Source organism: Crocodylus porosus, unplaced genomic scaffold, assembly GCF_001723895.1.
Source record: "Crocodylus porosus isolate Cpor-Errol unplaced genomic scaffold, CroPor_comp1, whole genome shotgun sequence".
Taxonomy (NCBI): domain Eukaryota; kingdom Metazoa; phylum Chordata; order Crocodylia; family Crocodylidae; genus Crocodylus; species Crocodylus porosus.
In genome coordinates, this window is record NW_017728918.1 from 16,189,435 (window position 1) to 16,198,724 (window position 9,290).

At 47.6% G+C, this 9,290-nt stretch overlaps 1 protein-coding gene across 1 annotated transcript in view; it reads right to left on the minus strand.

The window, feature by feature from the left end:
- Positions 1–2,431: 2,431 nt before the first annotated feature.
- Positions 2,432–9,290, minus strand: part of LOC109311612 (b(0,+)-type amino acid transporter 1-like) — a 22,588-nt gene continuing 15,729 nt past the window's right edge. Inside the window, exons 4-6 of the mRNA XM_019537349.1 lie at positions 6,763–6,887; positions 6,208–6,295; positions 2,432–4,337 (exon numbers count right to left, since the gene is read on the minus strand). Of these exons, the coding sequence (XP_019392894.1) occupies positions 4,104–4,337; positions 6,208–6,295; positions 6,763–6,887 (447 nt within the window). The 3' untranslated portion in view covers positions 2,432–4,103. The remainder of the gene's footprint in view (positions 4,338–6,207; positions 6,296–6,762; positions 6,888–9,290) is intronic.

Here is a 9,290-nt window from a genome sequence, read left to right on the forward strand (position 1 = left end):
ACTGTCAGCTACTCACAATGGAGCCTGTGTTTGTTGGCACTGTTCACCTACTGAGCAGGGCTTTCTGCACTTCTGAGTAAAGCATCTTTAGCACAGAGACTTTTTATCTTCTGTGTGCGTGCAGGGGCAAGTGCAGTGAGGCCCTGGTACACAACTGGAGCTCCTAGGCACTTCTGTGGTACAAACAATACATACATTTCACCATTTTTCACCCATGTCATTAGGCTGTTGAAAAGACAAACGCAATTTACCTTCCACCATTGGTGCTGTTTGCATATTTTGTTGCACTCTGGCTGGACAGTGAAATGAAACAGGTCATAATCACTTTGTATTAGATCAGTTTTGCTCACTGACTCTGGCATGATCATAGATTTCTACAGACTCTAAGGAAGATAAGTGTGCACCATGCAAGACAGCCTGCATACACACAGCAAGAGGTCATCCCTGCCGAAAGGCCTTATGATCTAACCCAAAATGATAGACAAAGCTGGGTCTCTAAAGCATATTTTAAAAGCAAAGCAATACCATGGCCTCTGGCTCCAGTGCAGAAGTGCTGTTTCTGGGCTTCCAACATTCATTTGTTTTACTTCACAAGCACTCCCTTTGGCTTAGGGCTTTGTAAACCATCCTCCATTTTGTTGTTTTAATTTTAAGCACACTGAGATTATGGGCTACACTAGCTGGCGATGTCCATTGATTAGAGCCTTTCTAGCATTCTAGATAGTTTTTGGGGATGGCTGCATCTTACCTAGCATGACCATATGTCCCAGTTTGGCCGGGACAGTCCTGGATTTCGTAGGCTGTCCCAGTGTCCCAGCTGGTTGGTGAGAATTGAAGCAAAAGTCCCGGACTAGTGCCACCCTGCCCACACATGCTTGGCCCAGCTCCTCCTGAGCAGGCTGGAGGCGGGTGGTGGGATGGGCTGAACACCGCTCCTCCTGCCTGGGGTTGGGATCTGCTGGGGCAGGCTGGGGCAGGCCAGGGGAGGGGGTTGGGTCTTAGGCACCTGAGCAGGATGAGCTGGGATGGCAGAGTGGGATGAGGTGGGAAGACTCATGGTCAGGCTCCATACCCCACACGCAGATGCTGGACCCACCGGGAAGCGGCCTCTCTGTGGCACCTCCTGGGTACCACCAGCCTGTGTTGCATGGCCATGCAGTGCCTCCCCCTCATGCCCTGCTGCTGCAGCTGCTGCCAAGGCTGTATCTGGTGGCCCTGGACAGCTGCTGGCAGCAGGGGGGAAGTGCCATGTGGCCATGCAGCATGGGCTGGTGGAGCCCGGGGAGAGGGCTCAGAGGCTGTCCCTGGCTGGGTCCAGCCTCTGCATATGGGGGATGGAAGCTGGTCATGGGTCTCTACGCTGTCCTACCCAGACCCCTCTGCCATCAGGGCTCCTGGGAGCCATTGGGTCGGGGCTGTGTGTGCGCGCGTCTGCATATGGAGCAGGATGTGGGGGTATGTGTGTGTGCGTGCGCATACATGCATGCACATGCACTCCCACCCCAGATTTCCTTACCCTGTCCCAGATTCCTCTAAAATTATTATGGTCACTGTAATCTTGTCTATAAAATACCTCGTTCTTCAAGTGGCCATGAGGAGCAAGCCTCAGTTCAGGGTAAACCAGCGATTCAGCTGAATATGACTAATAATATGGTTAGAATTACAAACAGAAATGTCATCATGCTACTCGAATCTTAATGCTGAAAATGGGTCAGAGGAACATTTGGTTTAGGGAGGACCAGCTTAATTAACAATGGTTTGCCTTTCTGTCTCACTTTCCATAAGAGCTTTTCTAAACACTTTGCAAATGTGGATGAATTGCACTTCACAACAGCCTGGTGAAGTTGGTTCATCTTGTTATCCTCAATTTACACAGAGAAAGACTAGGTCAGGGAGACAGTTGCCAAAGGTCACACAATGAGATTATGCCACAGTTACAAAGGGAAGTAGGATCTTCCATGCCCTAGTCACAGGCCATCCTTCTCCAGAAGATGTGGCATACAGCAGTGGTGATTGCTCACTGGAATAAAGAAAAAATACATTCAAGGAGACTCTATATACATTACAGTGAAGATGAATTGCTGAAGTCAATGGGAGCTGCTAGTCATATCTCTGCACTGCAAAATGATTGGAACAGAGTGAGATGTAAAGGGCCATGGATATCAGAGAAAGATCATTCCAGAGGGGCTCAAATTAATTTCTTTGGGATGGAACCTATTTGGCTATAAAACGCTGGTAACAGAAATACTATCCTAATCATAGTCTCTTGCCTCCAGCTTCAAAAGGATTGGAAGGAGAAAAATTAAACTGCAAAATTTGCTGGTAGAGTAATATTAAAGAAGATTTAATATTGTCGGGGAGGGAAAGCTGGAAATTACCCTAGAATTATCTTTCTTTGTTTGAGAATAAAAAACAAATCTTTTAAAAGGAATCTCACTCCATTTTAATGTCCTATTTTTAATGTAATTATCTTACAATGCTATGAGCACGAAGCAACTTATTTTTGGCTGTGTAAACATCATTAGTAATTTACATTTTAGTGTACTTGTAAACCCCAGACAGCATAAATAAAAATGATTACACACTAGTAATGCTGCATACGGGCTGCTGCTGAGAAGAGTCAGACCAGAGGAATGATGCTTATGGTTTTTCCGCGCCCCTGGCATTCCCACACAAACTAAAACAAGGTAGAGGCTAGTTATCCAAACAGTGCTGATGTGTCAGCCTTATTCATCATTATTGCCCAGACCATTTACCATTTGTATTAAAGTAGCTTACAGGGAGAAATCATGGCTTGGTATTGAATGCAAGGCTAGAGCAGGACTCAGAAGATGGCAGCACGTTGTCCGAAAAATCACAGATTTCCTATGTGATGTTCAGCTGGCCATAACATGCAGCCTGGCGGTGGTTCCCCATTACAAACCAGTGGTAAGAATTCCCTACCTCGTGCTGATGCTGTGAAGATAAAAGCCATTTGTAACTTCACTTAGGAGCGTCAAATAATCAGGGAGGGCTCCCAATCCCAGCATGCAAGGCACTGCACACACGCAGAGGGAGAAGCAGCCACTTCTCCAAACAATTGCCAGTCTTAACAGACCATCAGAAAGGCAATGTTGTCCCCATGTTGAGCGAGGGGGAACTGAGGGACAGACAGATCAACAGACTTGCACCGAGCCACGTGGGGAAACCGGAGCAGAGCTGGGAAGAGAAGATTTGGGGCCTGCCAGGACGTTAACCACAAGACCATCTAGTCTGAGATCTTCCCCATATACCACATGGGTTTAAGAACAGGGAAGACAACAAGGCAACACCTGGCAACTGCAGCAAATGCTTTTGATGTTAGGGTTTAGTGATGATTACAATTGCCATGTGTGTCTGTATAGAAAGTGATTCCTGCACTCTGAGATAAGGAGCAGTGAAAATGAAATCCCCGAACCAGACTTAATCCAGAAGAGTCTCTGGATTCCCGTGCCCTGGGGCAGAAAAGGAGGCTTTGTCATGAAAGTTTCTTTTTTCCCTTCAGGTTGCATTTATCGGATGGGGGTTTGTGGTGCAAGTAACTATGGGAAACTGATGGAGGTTGCATCCTGCTACAGAATAACGGCACACTGCCAGTCATGAGGCTGGATGCCTTTATGAAATAAAACTACCAACTTCTCTGGGGAATAGTTTTCTCTCATGAAAGACTCGATCCCTCCTGGTACAGTCTGTAGTCTGCTGCCTCAGGAACTGTAGTGGGAGAAGCACAGGTGTGGAGGTCATCAGGCATCCTCCGCCATTTAAAGAGATCCCAAGTAAATGCATAAGAAGTCTTCAGCTGGCCCCTCTTGCCCCTTTCTTGTTGATGTTTTGGTGCCATTTTCAGCCTTTTCTCCTGTAGCAGCAGTTTCCAGTCTGTTTGTGTCCTCACTCCCAGTCCAAGCCTAACCTGCACAATTGAATTTCTGTCAGATTCACAACCCTGGTCTGTAAATGCCGCAGCTCTGTTTGGGGTCACAACCCCTATTTTGGGAACAACTGCCCTACAGACAAGCTGTTGTATACCTGTCTTGCAAAATCTACTAAGTGGGAGCAGCCAGCAGTGCCATACGGTTAATACTGAATCAGTTCACATTCTTAGCAGCGGGAGCAACTTCCAGGAGCAGCTGGAGATGCAGAGTGACCCATGGTAAGAACCGGGGGTAACATTTAAAATGAACCAAAGGGAAATAGACAATGACCCCACTGAGAATGAACAGGATGACGTAGAAGAACTCTATCTGAGGCTGGTCGATGATGGGTGCAAGCACCAGGTACACAGATGCAATCAGCATAATTATCGGCATAAAAATTGGAACCTGTGAAGGCAAAGCATCAATTTAAAAAATGACAAAATCCATGGACTTGGCAAATGCCACTCCCACTCCAGCACTGAAATGCAAAAGGGACATAGCACCTAGCAGGACTGGGCCCCAGTGCACGGGATTCCAGCCAGTTTTGCATCACTGCTCATTTCCTCCACGTACACTAGTGCTGCTGCACTTACACCCACGTTTGTATGCATGAATCATGTACACAGACACTTAGGAGTAGGGCATGTTTGCTCAGGTGGGTGGATATTCTTTCCATATGCTTGGCCTTAAGAATGTTTAAGATTCAAAACAGCTCCATCAAGTGATGGTAAATGCACAAGAGGAACGATCCTCCAGAGTCAGGGGACAGATGAGATGCTCCATTTGGTCTTTTTCATCCCTAACTTCTCTGAATGCCCTTCTGAATATAAGATTCTGAATTATGCCAAGGGATATGCTCTTCCTGTTGCACTGTGGAGACACAGGGAACACCTTTCCTAGAGCTTCCCAGCCTTATCTCCTGGAAGGCACTTCTCCACCTGCCAGAAATGCCAAAAATTTCCCTTTGGGCCCCATCTCTAATGGCGCAGTTCTAATCGAAACTGCTGTTCCACCAGGAGTGTGAAAGTGAGTCTCTTACAGACAATGGCACATCACACAGCCAGATTCTTCTATGGCTCCAGCCCCCTTAGACAAGAACATGGACTTCGGGTGCTAGGGACATGAGCTTCTACATTCTGAACTAATGAACTTGGCTGTCAAGACAAGACCCATAATAGGCTGATAGCTCCTGCAGTTTGGCCTGAGCACAGATATAGTATTTCATACACACTGAGCAGAGGGTTGCAGCTCCACTGCTTGGTGCCAGTTCAGCCAGCAAGGTGGAATTCAGGGGTTTTTGACTGCTCTTGTCCCCCCAGCTTTACCTGCAGCAGTTATGGTGGTTTTGGTGTCTTGGGGCCATATGCCTTGTGCAGCAAGGTTGATTGCTTACTTTTAGGTAGGCAGCTATGGGGTGGTTTGTGTAGAGATGATCCTGCCTCAAGCAGGAGGTTGGATTCTGTAATTTTATGATGTCAAGACAGAATCACAGAAGAGAGAGGTGGAAAAGTCACAGCAGGACATCAAGTCCATCAGCCTCCATCAGAGTGGCTGGGCCCAACTGGGCCTTCACTTGTGCTTTTTCAAGACTGTCTCTGCACCCCCATCTCAGGAAGACCACCGCGATTTAGGACTCATTGTCACCCTAAGGAAAAGCCTCGGGTGTGTGAATGCAGCCTGTACTGCATTCCTTTTAATGCCAGCTCTTCTGTGTGGGAACTCCCCTTTCAGATGAGTTGCCTGCCTAACTGGAGAAGGCCTGCAGCACCATCTGTTGGATACTGGGAAGGGAAATGGTGGGACTCCAGCACAAGCCTTCCTAGCAAAGCCATGGCTTGTGCAATGTCTGGGATGTCACTGCTGGACAGTTCCCCCGACGCAAACCAAGGAGAGTCCTCCAGCCGTGCCACAGTGAGGTGGGGGAGATGTCCTTTTAGAGCTCCCCTCCTCCTTCAGCTTTTACTGACAGGCTGGGGGAGGAAGTGGGGTGACTAGGGCCAGGGAAGGAAGCAGCAGCTCTAGAGATCAGAACTGCCTTTCATTTCCTCTCTTGTGCTCCTAGCAAGAAGTAGTAGCTGAAGACACGCTCTGTGCTGCTGTGCTAGGTGGGCTGTCAAGTCGGTAGCCATCTGTTCTTATAAGGCTCCACTGCTCCATCCTTTGGGGTGGGATGAAACAAAGCACTTGATGAAATGAAGCCTTTAATGGATGCACTTCATCCTCCCCTCCAGGGGCAAAGAATAAGGGAATAAAGGTGATTATTTTAAATATTTACCTTATAAGCTCTTGGCAGTTCCGGTTTCTTGATCTTTAAATACAGGAGACCGGCAATAGTTGTGCCATAGAAAATCCAAGCTATAAAACTGAGCAAAAAATAAAGTTATTCCAGCAAGTTCAGGAATTAGATTGGCTGATGATGAGAGTCTGGCTTTTCAGGCACCAATTGCATGCATCTTTTAGAATAGGCACTGCCTAAAAAGGGGGCTCTTCATAACCATTTACCATAAACTAGCCCTTTTTTATTTTCCTATATCCAACATTTCTTGGACCCAGGAATGTGCTCCCTTTCCCACAATTACAATGATCAGAACTTTAAAGCAGCAGGTTCAGATACATTTGTACATGCATCTGAAGCCTCTCTAACAAGCAAATAAATCTTAATAGCAACATTCACGCCTCACACTCCTGCCAGCTAGCAAGCACTTTTTTTCCTTTTTTTTTTGTTACAGCACCTGTTTTCTGGGAAATAACCTGGGTTACAGAAAGCATTACCGTTTATAAATAGTGTCAAAAACAGGATTGGGGAGGGCAATGAGAATGCTCCACATACCTGAAAAAGTTCACAATGCTGCTGAAGTTTCCTGGTATTATCATCAATAAAGACATTGCAGATGTAAATATCAGAGCAGGGGAAGGTGTGAAGCACTGCACATGAGCCATAGACAGAATATCTGGCTGGAAATCAAAGCACAAAGTAACAGACTATCCTAATCATAAGTTCAAAAATGCTTACTCCTGTGTACTGCAGAGGGAGTTTTGCACAAAACCCTAGCTCATAACCGGACCAGGATGTAGAAGCAGTAGAGGAATGTAAATGCGGAGCTCCTCAAGACTGTTTTTTGTCTCTCACTGATTTCATTTTGAAATTTGCTCAGCCTGCAAGGAAAAGATGACATTTTCGAGCTGCTGGCTACACAAATCCAGGCTGTGAGTCAAGCCGACCCCCGCTATCGTGGATCATGAAGAAGATTCTGAAAGAAAATTCTGCCCCTCGTTACACCTGTGTCCCCTGCTGTTCTCCAGCTCTGCCCTCAGTTATCTCCACGGCAGGTTCTTTAGTGGGACCATTTGGGGAACTAGCCACCCAGAAATGATAGGCCGCTGCCATGCATGCATTTAACACAAACCCAGAATCATTTCAGAAAGCGGAGTGACACTGGCTTGTTTCACTGCCTGGTTCAATGGGAGAGTTCAGTGAGACAGACTGGATTTTTTACTTACTTTCTGGGGACTCCCCTCCGCCCTGCAAACATCATGTGCCCAGACAAAATTCAGAACAAGTGCCTGGAAATCTGGGTAAGAGTTCAAAATTTGCGCAACTGGTTACTGCAAGTGTTCAGGTGCTCTGTGCTTTCAGATCCTGAACTGCTCAGCACAGATGCCTGCTAAATTTCACATCTCTCTATGCCTGGGTGCTACCAACTTCCATTTCTAAAAGGAACTGTGCAGTAGAGAAACCACAAAGCCACTCGTCTGCAATGGCCAAAGCAGTGTGACAAGGCAGGGGCTGCAGAATCCATACACTTAGGCAGCTGAAAGGAGAAATGGGAAGGGGGGAAAGAACAGAAAGGAGCTGAAATTTCCCCTGCTGAAGCCTGAGACCATTGTTTTTAGTCCTGTTCCCTATGGCCACAGAGAAAAACCCATCTCCATCCTCTCTGTAATCACCTTTCAGGTATTTGAGGACTGTTTTTAAACTCATCTTTAAACGACTCTTCTCCAGACTAAATAACACTAGTTCTTTCAGCCTTTTCGCATGGGTTTACCAAAGGTAGATTATGACAGACTAGCCTGATATCTGTCTTTGATAGGATAAGTGATTTTCTATGTGAGCAATTTGAAGAATATCTTTCTGCTGAAGGCAGAGGAAGAGCTCCCCGTCTTCTTCCTGGGTGACCCGGTCTTCTGTCTCAGCCTGTCTCAGTCCACTAGAATCACTGGACAAGCTCTTACAAGACAACCTGGTGAGGGGGCTGCGGGTGCTCTATCACCTGGGTGACAGCGCTCATTGCCTGCTGGAATTCACCATCCAGTGCAAGGTGGCAAAGGCCTGCAGCAAGGCAGCAGCCCTAGATTTCAGGAGGGCAGACTTCAATGAGCTAAGGAGAATAGTCGGGGAAGCGCTGAGGTCCCAGAGGGGAGGGGAGCCGGGTGTCCAAGAAGAGTGGTTGCTCCTTAAGGAGGCGATCCTCCAAGCCCAAAGGGAGGTAATCCCAACAAGGGTCAAAGGGAGCAGGAGGGCACATAAACCCCCCTGGCTCAACAAAAGCATCTGGGAATGTCTCCTAGCTAAAAGGGAGGCGCACACCCAATGGCAGGGAGGGGCCATCACCAGGGAGGACTATACTGCAGTTGCTTGGGGCTGCAGGGGGGCGGTCAGCAAGGCCAAGGTGGAGATGGATCTGGGACTAGCTTCCCAAATCAAGGACAACAAGAAGTCCTTTTTTAAATACATAAGGGGCAAAACGAAGGTATGTGGGGTAACGTGGGGCCCCTGCATGACACACTAAGAAATTTGTTTGTCACACCAGATGACAAAGCTAACCTATTTAACAACTTCTTTGCCTCCATTTTCCTGAGCAGGGACTGGATCAGCCCCCCCACTGGGCCCCACTCAGGCCCCAGGGGAGGTGCACCCAGGCCAAGGGTCAGGGAGGATCGAGTCAGGGAACTTCTGGAGGGACTGGATGCATTTAAATCAGCTGATCCAGACAATCGCCACCCCTGAGTGCTGAGGAAATTGGCAGAGGTCATTGCGGGACCCCTGGCATGGCTGTATGAGTACTTGTGGTGCTCTGGTGTGGTGCCAGAGGACTGGAAGAGGGCCAATGAGGTTCCCATCTTCAAAAAAGGGAGGAAGGAGGACCCGGGAAACTATAGGCCAGTTAGTCTTACCTCGATCCTGGGTAAACTTTTTGAGAGAATTATCCTGGCACATGTCCATGAGGGGCCAACAGGGGAGATTATGCTTAGGGGCAACCAACACGGGTTCATTAGAGGCAGGTCCTGTCAGACCAACCTGAGGCCTTCTACGACCAGGTCACCAAATCCTTAGATGCAGGGATGGCAGTGGACATA